Here is a 16,245-nt window from a genome sequence, read left to right as displayed (position 1 = left end):
GTACTGTTCAGCAAGGCCTTGGTCTGAGAAGCAAATAGCCTAGCTCAGCAGTGAGTAATTATTTGGGCTGGAGGGCCACTTAAGGAGTTTTGGTGAGCTGTTGAGGGCTGTTGTGGGGGGTGGGAGGGATCAGACCTGGCCTTGGCCCCCATCACGGCTGTTTACACAGTCTGGTGGGGGTTGAGGGAGGGCTGTCAGGGATATGCAGGGACCAGATCACAGTTTTGCCCAGACCCCACACTGTCACCACCCCACAATCCCGGTCCCAGTCCTGCCCACCTGTCTTGCTCCCTACTTGCCTGCAGCCCCATCCCATCTGCCCAACTAAGCATACCTTATTCATGGTGTCCCACGCTAGTCTCTGTGAAAATACCCTGCCTGCCCACCCACTTCTTCTGGCACTTCTGGCCTCACAGAGTACAGCTCCCAGCATGCCTGAGAGCTGTATATGGGGATAAGGTGGGTTGCAATCCACGCCAGGGAACACCTGAGGGTTTTGAGACTGACTGCATGCACCATGGCTTGGGCTGCCCTCCGCACCTGGCCTGGGCAGGGCCAAGCAGCCCACCGCGGGTCAGATAGACAGAGCTGGTGGCAGGGGTGGTAACTGACCGGAGTCTGCAGCAGCAGCGCATGGCAGCCGTGGCGGGGCCTATGCAGCACTGGCTGTGGGGGCCCCCCCCAAGAACAGGGCCCAGGATAGTTGCCCCAATTTGCACCCGCCCCCCAGGGATGGCCCTTCAGATAGAATCACTTAGCAGGGCAAAACTGGCCCACAAACCATATTTTGTCCACCCCTGGCCTAGCTATTTTTCCTACATGCTTCAGAAAACTCTGCACTACAAAAGCCCTAGGCAGTAAATAGTTGCAACTTCTTGCTTTATTCAGCTGTATAGTCTGTGTAAAAGCATGACGTTTTGCTCTGTTTTTTTTTAAAAACCTGTAAAGTGTTTTTACACGTAACAGAAAAGAGCCATCTGTTACAGTTACCTTATGATGATGATGGTTTACCATTGTTTGTGATAGAGCTTGACTAATTTAGAAAAATATGCCTATAAGTGCACATGAAATTAAGCTGATCATTTTACATGTAGTTTGTCACTTAACCTCCTATTGCTTGTTGAAATTAAATGCCTCAAATATGCTTACTTATGAAAGTTTAATTGATTGTGTAATAGTAGGCAATCATTGATCCTCTCGGTGTACCTGTAAGAGGTCTAATCAATTGCCTGATGAATCTGCGTGTAGAGTCCAGTGACCCTGTCACCAAGACCTTCAATGCGTACACCTAGGCAAGAGTATGGAGGAGTAGAGGCTGCCCAAGACCTACCATCCCCTCTTTAGACCATTGAGATTTTACAATGGAAAATTTTACAATTTTAAGGAAAATGAAACAAACTCCAAGTTCAGATTTACAGACATCCAAAGCATAAGCTTGCAGTTCTGAAAGAAAAAATGCAGTGTGAATCTATCTATATTTCAGAAAAATATTTTACACCATTTAAATCTCATGCTGCAAAATTATTATCTTGTTATCTAAAATCATAGATATGGTCATGGTAAAATCTTAGGATTTTGAGACAGATTATAAAATACTAAGAGATTTTCCACCTGTGATCCTTGGTAACTTTTCCTACTTAAAAGTAAAAATACCCCTTGTAAATAAACTACAAATTTAAAAATGTGGGAAGCAGTTTCTTAAACAAGGAATCTTTTTTTTTTTTTAATGGCTTTACTGTGTAATAACTACTTTGAAAGATTTTGGATATTCAAAACCCGTTCATGTACAACAGACATTGAGTATTTATGAACAAGAAATGTATACCTGCTGTACAAACTGAAATACACTATAATGTGAAAATAATTTAATTTAAATTTCCTCCCAGTTCACATGACAGAAGCTATTTGTGCAAATTAAATTTTGTGCTGTTCAGGGTCTACAGTATAATATATTAATATCAAATCAGTTTCTTTTAATAGTAGTTTAACAATTTGCAAATAGCACTAATTTAACACTTTTTTCCTGCAATTTTTGAATCTGCAATTTGGTACATACAGTTCGAGTATTCATGGTACATATAATAAGAAGCTGAGAAACTTTGGATCCATAACAGGCATAGCTTTTTCAAAACATGATTTTTTTAAAGGATTTCTTCAGTTCTTACTTTAGAGGAAGGACAATTAGACATAAAATGTTGTGTGAGGGACCTATACGTATAGAGTAAGAATTCATTTTTTCCCAATTCATCTGACACGTTGAATGGTTAAAATGTAGTCTTTAAATAAAGCTTTATAGATGCTTTGAAGAGCCTACCAGCCAAACTCAATTAAGGCTAATACACTTTCCTTAGTATGCGGTATTATAAAACTCAAATGTTATAAAGATTACAGAACCATTGTTGGCTGTAATTTAATTTGATTTTTTAAATAGTAAAGGTAAACATGTTATCTTAGTGCTTTTTGGATGATCCTTCCTGTATAATTGGAGTGACATCTTTTAACAGGTTCTCCCTGTATCTGAACCTACTTGTATTCCCAATAGTTTAGTTTCCAAGTAGTCCTATGCTTTTTGTTTGGTTTGGAAGGGAGAGAAGGGTCAAATTCACTTCATATATATTCAATAGGAGCACGTAACTGTTTGCTTTCCTGAGATTTTGTGATATCAGAAGTAGAAAGCAGTTTATTAAATCTGACCTACATTTATGTGAAAATATTGAGTGGAAGGAGGAGTGTGATAATATTTGTTTCAAGCATAGAATCATCAAAAATAAAGAAACTGCTTCTCAGTTTCAGGCTGTGCATTAAAAAGAATACTATAGGGAATAAAGTTAAGTATTTTTTTCTATAATTTGGAGTCTAGATTTACTATTAATAATCCCATGAGTATTTTATTAATCTAATGTACTAAAATCTCATTACATGAAGATTGTTTGCCCTTTTAAAATAGTTTAAAATCTTAAATATCTTTTCAAAGCATAAATATTTGATATTGCAGATTTGTCTTGGAAAGCTAAAACCTTCATTGTTTCATTCCAGACAGAAAATCCAAGTATGGAGAGACCATATACATTTAAGGATTTTGTTCTTCATCCAAGAAGGTCAGCATTTTAACCTATTTGATATTTACTAATTTTCCTGACTAAACTATAATTTGCAATAAAGGCTTCTTTTTGTGCCTGTGTCACAACAAGTTTTATGTATATTCTAATACTGCTAAAAACACAGTTTATTAAGATATCAGTACAGGTGTCAGCACTTATTTTAATATCTGAAAATGCAAACTGGGAAAAAGTTCATAAAGCTAAGATTATAACCTCGGTTATTCACTTTCTACACACAGTAATCAGTCATGTGTTACCCTGTTTCAACTGCAAGTCATATCCTTTTCTCTCCTAGAGAGATGTCTGTGTCCCTTTTTGTGGTTAATATACAAATAGGTTTTATGTGATTTTTTGATAAAGATAATATAATCTTGAACTTGAAGGTGCTTAAACTTGCAGAAACACTCAGTGAAGCCAGGAAGTGAGGAGTGAATCTGTAGCTCCCTGCCACTGAAACAAGTGGTACAGGCCATGGACAGATGTAACATCTGAAGCACTTCAAAGACCATATGAACAGTCATTCACACCCTATGCAGCACTCCAGAAATAACCCTGGAAAACAACTATTGTTTTGGAAGTGCTTCATTTTGAAGTGCTTTGCTTCCTGTCATCCTGTTACGTGTTTATGTTCTATGAAGTGCAATAGGGTATTGCTCAGTCCTCTGGCATCCCACAGTGCTCTTCTCTTCCCACCCCTCCACTCCCCAGTGAGTGAGTGCTCTTGTGTGTGCCTGGCTGTAATTCATGCTGGAGAGCAGGAATCTGTATCTGTTTCTAGTCTCCTGGTTCTAGTAGGGGGGTGCTCTGGGAGACTTGAGGCTGAATTCACAGAAAAAAGCCAGCAGGTTCTGGAGCCCCCATGTGGAACCTGCTGTTGGTGTCCACAGCTGAAGCTGCCATCCACCTGCTGTGGCAGAAGCCCTACCCAGGTCCACAGCTGATGCCTGATGCTGCTGGGTGGTATCAGTGCTGCTTGGCACCATGTGGCAGCTGGAGATAACAGCTGCCCACAAGCCACATGCAGTTAGTTGGTGCTCATCCTCCACCTGTTGGCCTAACTGAATCTGTTGGCAGGCAGGATCTGGCCTATAGCCTGTATTTTGCCTGCCTCGTCCTAATCATAAGAAAGATCATAAAAGCATTTTATGAAAATAAGTTTACTAAGACGTAGTGAGAGAATTTTTGGTAGTCTTTTTATTATTCTGCTTTTCTGGTATTATAAACCAAAGAAAATGCCGGGCTTGCTGCATTTGTATAATCGCTTTCAAGCATTATTTCTGTTATGCAAAGATCTACCCATTGTAATTGCTGGAGTTGGTAGTATTGTGCAGTGGAAAGCAATGCTCAAAGTCCAAGTCAAAGTTTTTTCCTCTGTATAGTGTATTAACTTTCATAGTAACTAATATAAAACTTTATTTTTTATAACAAATATTATGTAGCTGTCTTTTGTGAACAAATGTGTTCATGAATTTTATAGATGTACCAGACTAATTCTGAACATGATTTATTTTGGTTTCACCCCAAAAATAGCTAAAATGAGGATGAGTCATTTTAAAAATTGTTACAGAAAGTAAGCTGACATGCACATACATTGTTTTCATTTTTTAAGTGAAAACAAATTGTTCTAGGTCCAAAATAGAACCTGCATCAATATGTTTGTTACCAGACATCATTTTTTTTCTGAGTATCAAATGTCTACTTCCTTTAGTTTAACATCAAGAATCTCAGAAAATGAGAGTTTAACTTTATGATATTTTTTATATATTGATGTAAATATATGTTGACAGTCAGTAGATATAATTTTGGAAATAGACTTATTTTGTTTCTCTTTGGACTGTAATCTTTGCATCGATATACCAAATGCATCATAATGTTTAACTCTCATTTTTGGATTGATTCTTGCTGTCAGCATGAAAAAAGGGAGTAAGGTGAGCATACAGAGAGTGTTAGCTGGTTCTCTTTTAAAAGGAAAAAAAACCCAACAAAATTGATAGTAAAAAAATTAGAAATATGATGGCATACATCTAAATACGTGAAGGCAAATGTTAAGGTAATTGAGGCTTACCTGTATCTAAAGTTTTATGGAAAACTAGTTCTTCAGATTTGATTGGTTTTCTTTTTTATAATATTATTTTCAGAATTATTTACAGTAAACTGTTGTTAATGACCACAGTTAAGCCACTTACCTTGTGATCAGTTATGCATTGTATGCTATAGAAATATTAGAGCCAAATGATGAGATGTCTTTTCATGTGGCTTAGTAAATGTCATCACCTTTTTTTTTTTTTAAATCACACATTAGAAATTTTAATGATAGAACAGCAACATTTTAAATTAAATATTTAGAAATTTTGGGCAATTTTTGTCATAACATTTTGAGATTACTCTGTAGACTTTTGCTTTATCTTGAAGAAATCAAGGAGATTGTTTATTCAAATAGTAGACTTCAGTTACCAGTTGTTCAGACAGCTAATAATAAATTGTACAGATATTTCAGATGGAAAACAAATTGCATGCTTGTACACAGTGCAGCTAGTCTGACAAAAACATTGAGTTCCTTTCACAAGTGTGACAAAATGGCTTGTGACTTGACCTTGTATCGTATTACTAAATAACGACCTTTTTCCTCTTCTGCAGTCACAAATCAAAAGTTAAAGGTCATCTTAGATTAAAAATGACTTACTTACCTAAAAATAATGGATCTGAAGAAGAAAATACAGAACAGGCAGAGGAATTAGAGGTGAGAAAACATTTATTTGGTGTTAAAGCATATGATATGACTTGTTTCAAAATAGTAAAAGTAGGCAACATAACATGATGATGTGTATTCAGATTACTACCCTTCAAATGACTCTCTAGATATTTGGTGATTATTTAGCTTGTCATTGCTCAAACGAGGCCTAAAATTATATTGTCTCATTTTTAATTGAGATGTGAGCTTTCCCCTTGTGACTGTATAAGTCAGCTTTTTTTTCTTTTTCTTTCTTGTTTTTTTTTCTTTGGGAGGGGAAAAAAAAAAGATTGCAGTAGTAAAATCTCAGGCAGCAAACTTCCTAAAATAAAAGCAGTTGCTAACATCTAGCTTGTGTTACCTTCAAAATGTATGGGAATAATAGTTTTTAGTAATTCTGTCTTTTCATATAATATTGTTAAATCCCACTAGTTATATTTATATTATCTTCTTTTCACAATTTTATCTTTTTCCAGTCAAAGTCATGTCTTTGATCATTGCAAGTTTAGTTTATAATTATTAGTAAATGCATGAAATTTATGATTTATAGGTTTTTTCTTCAATACCTTTCACAGCTGTTTCATTAGTACCACCTCTCCAGTGACTTTCTGTTATAAAACCCATAAATGCAGCAGAAAAATACATTTATTTAAAAATGTAAGTTTCACCTTCCTTCATAACTTCTTGTGGCATGCTAGAAGTTGGAGGCCCTTGGTATCTACCTGCTGATAGCAGAAAACACCACAAAGTTGTCTAGGACTTCCCCATGGAAAATGTGCTGAATAGGAAGGTGATATACAAGAGTATAGCCCAGTCCTACTGTTGTAACATCTCAGCTAACATTTTTACAGCTAATTGATAAGTTGATTGGTGTCTTGTAGTAGTTAAACCAGTACCTGTTCTGATTTTTTTTTATACCATTTTTAAAAGGTACATGAGCTATAATAAGGCATTGTTTTCCCACAAGTCCTTTGGAAGTTAATAAGTATTGAATAACAGGATGGTGGCTTAATGAACTGAGATTTCTCCTTTAACACTTACTGAGTTTATTAACTTTAAGATAATTAATTTTGCCTTTTAGCCTGGCTGGATTATATTGGACCAACCAGATGCTGCTTGTCAGCTGCAACACCAGCAACAAGAAATTCCTCCTCTACCTCCAGGCTGGGAAGAAAGGCAAGATATACTTGGCAGGACATATTATGTCAACCATGAATTCAGAAGGACACAATGGAAGAGACCAACTGCTCAGTATGTCTTCTGGTTTGAATTTTAAAGCATATCTACTTTGGACTGGCAATTCACTTCTGTCCCTGTAGAATAATAGAAGTCATGGGAATTAATAGCTCAGGAATAGGAAATGGAGGTCTCAAATCTAAACTCTCCACATCAGATCCATGCATAATGGTCACTTTGACAGTTCAACTCAGTACTTTTTCCATTTCATAGCATAGTGTGGATGTTCATGTAAGTCGCCATTTTGTAAGAGAAGATGAATGGAATCTCTAGGACTTCTTTCCTATCAGAAGTAACACCCTGCTTATTGTAAACCATATGAATAAAATATATAGTGATGCCTGTTTTACTTTGCTTGTTGCACTTAATTCCCCTCAGCACCTAGTGTTTTTGATGGCATGGTGAGCCACCACACTAAATACATTTTTATTTCCTCTTCATTACCATAGCTGAGCTGCACCTTTCTTTCCTATTTCCAATGAGTCTTGTTTTTTTACCAGCCTTAAACGTCTGGCAAATATTACCAGATGGGGCCCCAAACAGCTTATCCAGAATTCCTCTGTTGCCTCCTCTCTTAGCCTATTGCATATGATTAGTGTGGCCCCACCCTCCAAAAGATGGAACTAGACCAGATAGCCCTGCACCTCATCTGCATATAAATTTTTGGAAGATCCCAGGACTTGTGACTGGAACACCTGGTTCCAGTCGCAAGCAGGGATCCTGGTTTTCTCTGTTTTAAAATTGCAAATTATCTGATAAAAATGCATATTATCTGATTTTTAAACCCCCACATCCACAATTAAAATGAGGTTACTATATATAGAGGTATCAATTGAACGCGCTGTTTTATTGATATAAAATATTGATATTGATATTTACAATTTTAAAGGAATTTTGAGGCACTGGTAGGCTTCCGTCACTATAATAAAATAAATTCTAAGTACCTATATATTTTGGTATTTGATTTCAGGTTTTTTATCAGGGAAAATCAGAGCTCCACTGCCCCTTTTGCTCACCAGGGTGCAGGTCCAAACCCCTCATTCCCCACCCCCAGCCTTGCTGGTGCCCTTTACTCCTCACCCACAGCCAGGGCTTTACCAGGATGGTGTGGGCTTTGCAGCAGCAAGGAGCTTCCCCACTCCGCTCTGCCTGGCCATGCTGAGTCTTGCCTGCTGGGCTGCAGAGGCCCCAGGGGAAGGACAGCATGGCAAAGAGCCCAAGCCCACAGCAGGCAGCTCGCATCCACCCCATGCATATATCTTGGGGGCATGTGCCCCACTGCCCCCCGGGAGGGGTCCCAGGAGTGCGTGCAGTGACAGGGATTCCCCATCCTCCCTCCCACACCCAGATGAACCACTTGCAGTTCCATCCCACCCCCTGCCAGGGCCCTGCACCTGTGCATTCTGGGCCCCAGGCCCCACACACTGCCCAGGCTGGGGAGTATCCCCATCCTCAGCCCTGCCCAACTCACTCCCTCTGTCCCTCCCTTCATATGGGGGCCTCAATCCCCACCCCAGCCAGACTTACCTGCTGGAGCTGCTCTCTAGGCTGCCTGATTGCCATGTTGCTTGTGTAAGCGCATGTGCACATAGCGCCCCCTGCCTATCCACCCTCTTCCCTCTCCCCCAGCTCCTCGCAGGCTGGAACTTTGCAAAAGGGGAAAATCCACATGTTTCTCTGTTGAAATGAAAAATCTGCATTTTTCTTGGTCAAGGGGGAAAATCTGCAGTTTTTCCACGGGAAACTGATAACCCAGATCCCTGGTCATGGTGGGGGGTGGCGCTAATTAGCACATGGATTCTTTTGGAAGTATGTGGAATACACACACATACTGAGCACTGATGAACTGTGGGATCACCATAGCTTGAAATTGTTGTCTCTGCTGGGGAGCAATCAACTATATGATAAATCATTAACCTTTTGGCTTTGGACTAATGTCATGTATAGTTTGCACTATATACAAACAGGTACAGAAGTGTTGATTAAAAGTGTGTTTATGGATTGCCTGTACTAAAAACTTGTATCAGTTTCAGTAAACTCAATTTTGGATGAACCAAGTCTAGGGTCTGAAGGAAGCAGGGAAGGGGCTGCAGGAGAAACAAGTTGAGGGAAGAGGGCAAGGGAGCTGCCTGATCCCCCCCCCAGATATTTTTTTTTCCTTGTTGTAGCAGTGGGTGGGAGACATTTCAAGGCCAGCCTCGAAGAATTGGATTCTATACCTGGAAAATTATAACTAATAGAATTTAATTATTGGATCGCCTTATCAGGGTCATCCTGCATTTATTCTGTAAAGATACAGATATTTCTATTGTACTCTCCTCATTTTTGTACAGGGACAGTACGGCTGATGCAGATCATGGGAGCTTTCAGTTGGAAGCACAGCATGCATTTACTCATCGGCATCAAATATCAGAAGATTCTGAAAATCTAGACAACAGGGATTCTCCTGAGGTAAGAACAGCATCTAGTTACCTTGAAATACCTGTAACAGCTTTTGTCCATAATCAAATAGCTTGAAATTAATATTAGTAACTTGGGACTGTTTTTAAAAGTTAACTTTTTTTTTAAGAGCTGGGAAATCATAACTGAAGATGAGGCAACTATGTATAGCAATCAGAGTCTACAAATGCCTCTGTCACAGTGTAATTCTGATGTACAGACTCAGCTTGCAGAAGAATTGAATACCAGACTTACTACCTCCGGGAGTTCAGCCAGTGGCCAACCAGCTTTTTACACTGTAAGTTAGTGGATATTTTTCTAGTAAGTTTAACAAAGAGTAAATCTTCTCTTTATTTTCCTGGGAAACTAATTTTAACTCAGATTCTTGCAATATTAAGTGATGCCCTCATAGACAGACTTGTTGCATTAAGTAATAAACATAAGCTTTCATATTTTTTTTTTGCTTTTTATTGAAGCTATCATTATTCATACCAACAAGCACTGTAACTTTTCATTTCAATTTTCAGAGGCCTAAAAATAATTTGAATATAGTAGACCAGTGTTACAAACACAAATGTTTTATTTTTCCCCATTTTACTTCTGCAAGGCAAGTTTTGGGGTTTTTTTTTACTTGGGTTCTAAGCAGGAGTAGCAATAAACTCCATTCTTAATGTCTCATCTAATATATTTTTCTTTTCAAACTGTAATTTTAAATAAAATTAGGCAAATCAGGAAAGCTAAGTATTTCAACTAAGCATTTATGGTAAGTATGATGTGTTGTTTGATAGCATTGAGGAAGTAGTAAATCATAAAGTTCTTTTTCATTACTTCCAGAATCATTCCAACAGAAGAAGTAGTCTGCAGACATACAGGGTTGAGGAACAGCCTGCACTTCCTGTGGTAGGTTATATTCCAAAAAACACAAGTTTTGTACAGTACAGAACTTTGAAAACTCACTTGCTATGGAACTTATCCTGGATAAAGTATTGAAATTTAAGTGAGATTTGGCCTTCTGATTCTGGCAGCTATCCTGACAAAATTATAACTTTGGAATTTTAGCAGGATTGGAGCTCTATCATAAACCCTCCATCTTCCAAGTTTGCACTTTTGCTTTAATGTATACTTGTAGCCTGCAGGAGGGAAAAACTTTACTAGGTAAATGTGAAACACTATTTAAAAAGCATCTTGTTTTAATATTAGAAAAACAGTGCTATATTTCTTAAATTGCAACTCCATAAGGTGTAGTCTGAAACAGCCAAACCCAAACCAGCATTTTGAATACTTGATTTTCCTTTCTGTTGTTTTTTTCATATGGTTCAGTGCAGATTCAAATATCTTTAGTCTGTTTTATCCTCTACTCTAAGCTTGAAACTTTCACTAAGTTCTGGTTTGGTGAAATATGATGGAGGGAGCCTTAAGAAAAACTCTTTGTATGGTAACATTTCTCTTGTTAATCCTTAGTTATTGCCTACTTCATCTGGATTGCCTCCAGGTTGGGAAGAAAGACAAGATGAAAAAGGACGTTCATATTACATAGATCACAATTCCAGAACTACTACCTGGATAAAGCCTGTTGTGCAGGTACTTTTTAAATCCTGTCACATAAGCTAGTGTGAGAAGATAAAGAATAGTTGCTCCCAATCAAATAACCTTTACCAGTTTGGTGGAACTGGATATCTAAAATATGTCAAGGCTGGAAAAGAAATATGGGCATGTCTATATGGCACATGGCAGCACCACACAGAGACATGCCATGTCCTCTCTGGACTCAGCTGAGAAATATAGCATCTTGGCACATGTGTAGTGTTATACAAGCATGTGGTTGGTGCACTGTTTTAGCATATCAGTGGTATATATCAAATCAACACTGCTTTGCACCAGTGGAGTATGATTGAGTGTCAGGAATATTGCAAGTAGGGTTGGTAGTTTTCACAATAAATCACTTTTCTATGTTATTACTGGGTAAGGTAAAATTTTTGCATGTTTTTTAAGTTTTTTTTTTGAGAGAAGTGGTTGTATAAATTGAGATGTTCCAAGTGACTGACTGGCAGTTTTTCTCCTGTCGGTTTAATGTTTTCAGAATATCTGAAGTATAGTACAATAGGGTTTAGCAACCTGTGGCCCTTGTGAATCCATTGGATTCAGCCCACAGAGCTGAGGCTTCAGCACTATTGAGGAGCAGAGCACTTCTACTCTGCTGCGCAACTGGCTGCAAGGAGCTTTGACTGTGCCGCCCTATAGCTGAGAGAAGCTGGCATTAATGACTGGCTAGGTCCTGGCACCAGCCTGCCGCAGACAAGTTGGACCATTCTGGCACATGACCAGAAAATGTTGCTGACTGCTGTAGTAGAGGATTAATCATAATTTGTTTTTGTTTCATAGACATTAGGGCTGGAAAGGACTTCAGATGATCATTGAGTCCAGACCCCTGCCCCAGGGGCAGGAAGTCAGCTGAGGTCAAAGGATCCCAGCAAGATAAACGTCCAAATGTCTCTTAAAGGAGTCCAGAGTAGGTGCTTGTACCACATCTGGTGGCAGTATGTTCCAGGCCTTGGTGGCTCGGACAGTAAAGAAGTTCTTCTTTATGTCCAGCCTGAAACAGTCTTGGAGGAGTTCGTGACTGTTTGACCTTGTCATCCCTTGGGGCGCTCTGGTGAACAGGCATTCCCCCAGATCCTGATGTATACCCCTTATATACTTATAGGCAGCCACCAGGTCCCCCCTGAGCCTGCGCTTTTCCAGGCTGAGCAGTCCCATGGCTCTCTCTGTCATCATAAGGCCTGTTCTCCTGCCCTCTGATCATGCATGTGGCTCTCCTCTGGACTCTCTCAAGCTTCTTCACATCCTTTTAATTTGTGGAGCCCAGAATTGGATGCAGTACTCCAGCTGTGGCCTCACCAAGGCCGAGTACAGTGGGAGGATGACATCCTGGGATTTGCTTGAGAAGTATCTATGGATGCAAGCCATAGTTTTGCTCTCTTTACCTGCTGCAACATCGCATTGGTGGCTCATTCATCTTGTGGTCCATCATGACCCACAAGTCTCTTTCAGCCATGGTGCTAGCAAGCGTAGCACTGCTAAGCCTATAAGTATGCTGAGGGTTTTTTCCTCAAGGAGGAGTACCTTGCATTTTTCAGTATTGAACAGCATCAGGTTTTTTGTCCACCCATCTTCTGAGCTTGTCTAAGTCGGCCTGAATCACCATCCTGTCCTCGGGTGTGGACGCTTTACCCCAAAGTTTGGTGTCACTGCCAGACTTGGCCAGTCTGCTTTTGATACCAATGTCCACATCATTAATAAAGATGTTAAACCATATAAGCCCAAGGATGGAGCCTTAGGGGACCCCACTGGTCACAGCACACCATGATGATTTATTTCCGTCGACTACCAGTCTCTGGGTCCGACCTCGAAGCCAATTTCCCAACCGTTGGACTGTGATGTAGCCAAGGCTGCAGTTGGCCAATTTTTCCATGAGATGATCATGGGACACCAGATGAAAGGTTTTTTTTAAATGAAGATATATGACGTCAATCTCTTTGTGTTTTTTCAGTTTCATTTTGGAGGGAAAATTACATTTCTCTGATCCTGAGTCTTTGAAAACATGAGTTTCAATTGAATGTCACCATCTGATGAAGTGAACTTGGGTTCAAAAAGCTTGTTCTCTCTCTCTCTCTCTCTCTCTCTCTCTCTCTCAGTTATATATATTTATATATATTCATAGTCTCACAGACCTGGCTCCCAACCTTTATTTTGAGAGATACCAACTCAGTCAATAGCCTAGAAAGAGGTTGGAAGGCAGAGTAGATATGCACCTTTCAAATGAATGTCACCATCTGATACTTGAGTTCACAAAAGCTTGTTCTCTCTCTCTCTCTCTCTCTCAATATATAAATAAAGGTTGGGAGCCAGGTCTGTGAGAATTTAGCTACCTAAATACCTTTGTGAAACTAGCTATAAGCTGTCGACAAAGAATTCATAGTAACAAACAACTAGCAGCATGTGGCTTCTTCACTGACTTGACCTACATCAAAAATGAAGTTTTGTGACAAATATTAATATAATTTAACTGTACCGCAGAAGTTATTTAAATGTCCATATTTATTATGCTTTTTAGTGCAGAGACTTCCTGTATTAAGCAACTGAAGAAATGTAATGGACCAAGTAAGCCATATACTGGAGCTTACTTAATTTTTGTAGGATCTTTAAACTAGTGAAAACTCAAGACCATAAGCAGTAGCGACTAATCAATTTTACTGATACTGGGACTGAGTAATTCAATATGCTACGCCACTTGTCTTGTTTTTTTTTAAAGTCACCACTAATCAAATTTACAGGCACTTTAACAGAAAAAACATGTTGTGCTACAGGCTTTTCAACAGCTTTCTCTCCTTACTAATAGGGAGAGTGTCTCAATCTGCATAATGTTACAAGGGCAATAGAGTGAATATCTTAGGGTACCTCCAACAATTAAGTAGAAAATGGTTAATGGAACTATCACTTGTGTTTAGATTTTGAGTACTTCTGAAGTACCCAATGGCCCAGAAAAGTACTATTGAAACACTTAGTATAACTGAAGAAAAGTGTTCTTGTAGTTGTCAAGTGGACTGTGACCCAGGCATTTAGGAGCACAGTCACATGCTTAGCAAAAGCGAGAGAAATATTTGATTATTTGAAAATTAAGTATTCTTTGTTTAGTATCATTGTTTATTTTTGCATTACATTAGGCTTGTAGGGAAGAAGGGGTGAAAGGAACCTCACAAAGTACTCTGGTCTGGCTCTGTTCTCAAGGCAGGAGCATCCCTAACTGAACCATCCTGGCCAAGTGTCTGTGCAACATGCTCTTGAAAATTTGTAGGGATGGAAATACCACAGCTTCTCTAAGTAGCCTGTTCCAATGCTTGACCACTGTGGTAGTCTGAAAGTTTCTCCTAATATCTGACCTAAATTTCCTGTGCTGCAGCTTGAGTCTTGTTCCTAGCCTGTTTCCTGTGAACGCAGAAAAAAGTCCATCCCCATCTTCTCTATAATCGCTCTTCAGGTGTTTGAAGACTGTTATCAAATCCCCCTTTAGTGTTCTTTTCTCCAGACTAAATAAACATAGCTCTTCCAGCCTTTTCTCATAAGTCATACTTTCCAGGCTCCTAAGCATTTTAGTTGCTCTGCACTGGACTGTTTCCAAGCTGTCTACATCTTTCTTGAAGAATGGGACCCAAAACTAGATGCACTGCTCCAGTGTGATTAGAACAGAACCATTGTTGAATAGAACAGAAGAATGATTTATCTTGATTTACAAGAGACATGCTTGTTAATATAATCTGGCATAGTATTGGCCTTTTGCAATAAGAGTGCACTATTGGCTTATCTGCAGCTTATGGTCTACTGTAACCCCCAGGTTCTTCTCTGCCACCTAGATAATCATTCCTCAGTCTGAATTTGTGCAATTTTTCCATCCTGAGGAAAGGACTTTGCATTTATCCTTGTTGATTCTAATCTACTCAATCTCTCTTAGACTGTTGATCATAGACTGTGGACCATTTCTCTAGTCTGTCCAAGTCATTGTGGGTCCTAGCCTTGCCCTCCTCAGTGGGAGCAACTGCACCCAACTTGGTATCATCCACAGACTGGCTAAAGGTGCACTCGATCCCATCATCCAAATCACTAATGAAGATATTAAAAAATACTGGACCCAGGACAGACCCCTGGAAGAACCTAGTTGACACCTCTTCCCAAGCAGACATCAAGTCACTGATGACTACTCACTGAGCATGATGATCCAACCACTTATGGATCTGTATTGCCTTGGCTTATTGAAAATATCATGACAGATGGTGTCAAAAGTCCTGCTAAAGTCAAGGTATATTACGTCCACTGCTCTCCATCCCCCATTCACAGTGCCTATCACCTTATCGAAGAAAGTCAGGTTGGTAAGGCATGACTTGCTTTTGGTGAATTCATGCGGGCTCTTCCTGATCACCTGTTCTCCTCTAGGTGCTTTTTAATAGATTTCTTGAGGACCTACTCCATCATCTTTCCAGGTATACATGTCAAGTTGTCTGGTCTGTGCTTCTTTAGATCCTCCTCCTTCCCCTTCTTAAGGATGGGCATTATCTTTGCCCTTTTACCAATCACCCCGGACCTCACCTGACCTCCCATGAATTCTCAAAGAGGATAGCTAATGCTTCTGGATTGACTTCAGCCTAGTCATAAGAGTACCCTAGTTTGATAGTTTATTTGGTCTTGGTCTTCCTCTTCCTCTTGACATGCTTATAGAATCACTTTTATTGCCTTTTATACTCCTCCCATTATCACCATCTAACAGCCTGTCTTTGTACTTTGTTCAACAGTGGTCTTCGTAGCCAAGAAAGATACTAGTAGTTAGCAAGAGCTTATTTGTAATATATCCAAGTAGATGACTAAATCAAATGGTCTCCCTTCAAATCCTATTTAATCTATAATAATAATAGGCTTATTCTGTCTGTTTGGAGTGCTTTGATTGGTTGTCTTAGCAGCCAATCACCATGCTTACTGAAACAACCAATCAGAGTGCTCCAGACAGACAGAATAAGCGTGTTGTTATTATATATCCTGAGGCATTTCAAATGGATATGCAGGCAAGTCAGAGCTAGAATGAAGCACTGGGACCTCCCGCCATGAAGTGGGCAGGCCCCATCAAAGCGGGGGAGGGGGCAGAAAAGCAGTGAGGGGCCCGATCCTCCTCTTCCCCCCCCCCCCCCCCCC

At 39.5% G+C, this 16,245-nt stretch overlaps 1 protein-coding gene across 2 annotated transcripts in view; it reads left to right on the top strand.

Annotated features, from left to right (window-relative positions):
* The window catches only part of NEDD4 (neural precursor cell expressed, developmentally down-regulated 4, E3 ubiquitin protein ligase), a 106,487-nt gene that overhangs the window by 61,791 nt on the left and 28,451 nt on the right, over positions 1 to 16,245 (top strand). For both annotated transcript variants that reach the window (XM_025197067.1, XM_025197068.1), the window contains 7 exons: positions 3,037 to 3,098; positions 5,739 to 5,841; positions 6,914 to 7,083; positions 9,402 to 9,519; positions 9,638 to 9,805; positions 10,342 to 10,407; positions 10,969 to 11,088. In XM_025197067.1, coding sequence (XP_025052852.1) covers positions 3,052 to 3,098; positions 5,739 to 5,841; positions 6,914 to 7,083; positions 9,402 to 9,519; positions 9,638 to 9,805; positions 10,342 to 10,407; positions 10,969 to 11,088 — 792 coding nt within the window. In that variant the 5' untranslated portion in view covers positions 3,037 to 3,051. The remainder of the gene's footprint in view (positions 1 to 3,036; positions 3,099 to 5,738; positions 5,842 to 6,913; positions 7,084 to 9,401; positions 9,520 to 9,637; positions 9,806 to 10,341; positions 10,408 to 10,968; positions 11,089 to 16,245) is intronic.

The sequence above is a fragment of the Alligator sinensis genome, unplaced genomic scaffold (assembly GCF_000455745.1).
Source record: "Alligator sinensis unplaced genomic scaffold, ASM45574v1 scaffold250_1, whole genome shotgun sequence".
Lineage (NCBI taxonomy): Eukaryota > Metazoa > Chordata > Crocodylia > Alligatoridae > Alligator > Alligator sinensis.
The sequence above is the reverse complement of the archived record's forward strand: the minus strand, read 5'-3'. Positions and strand labels throughout refer to the sequence as shown.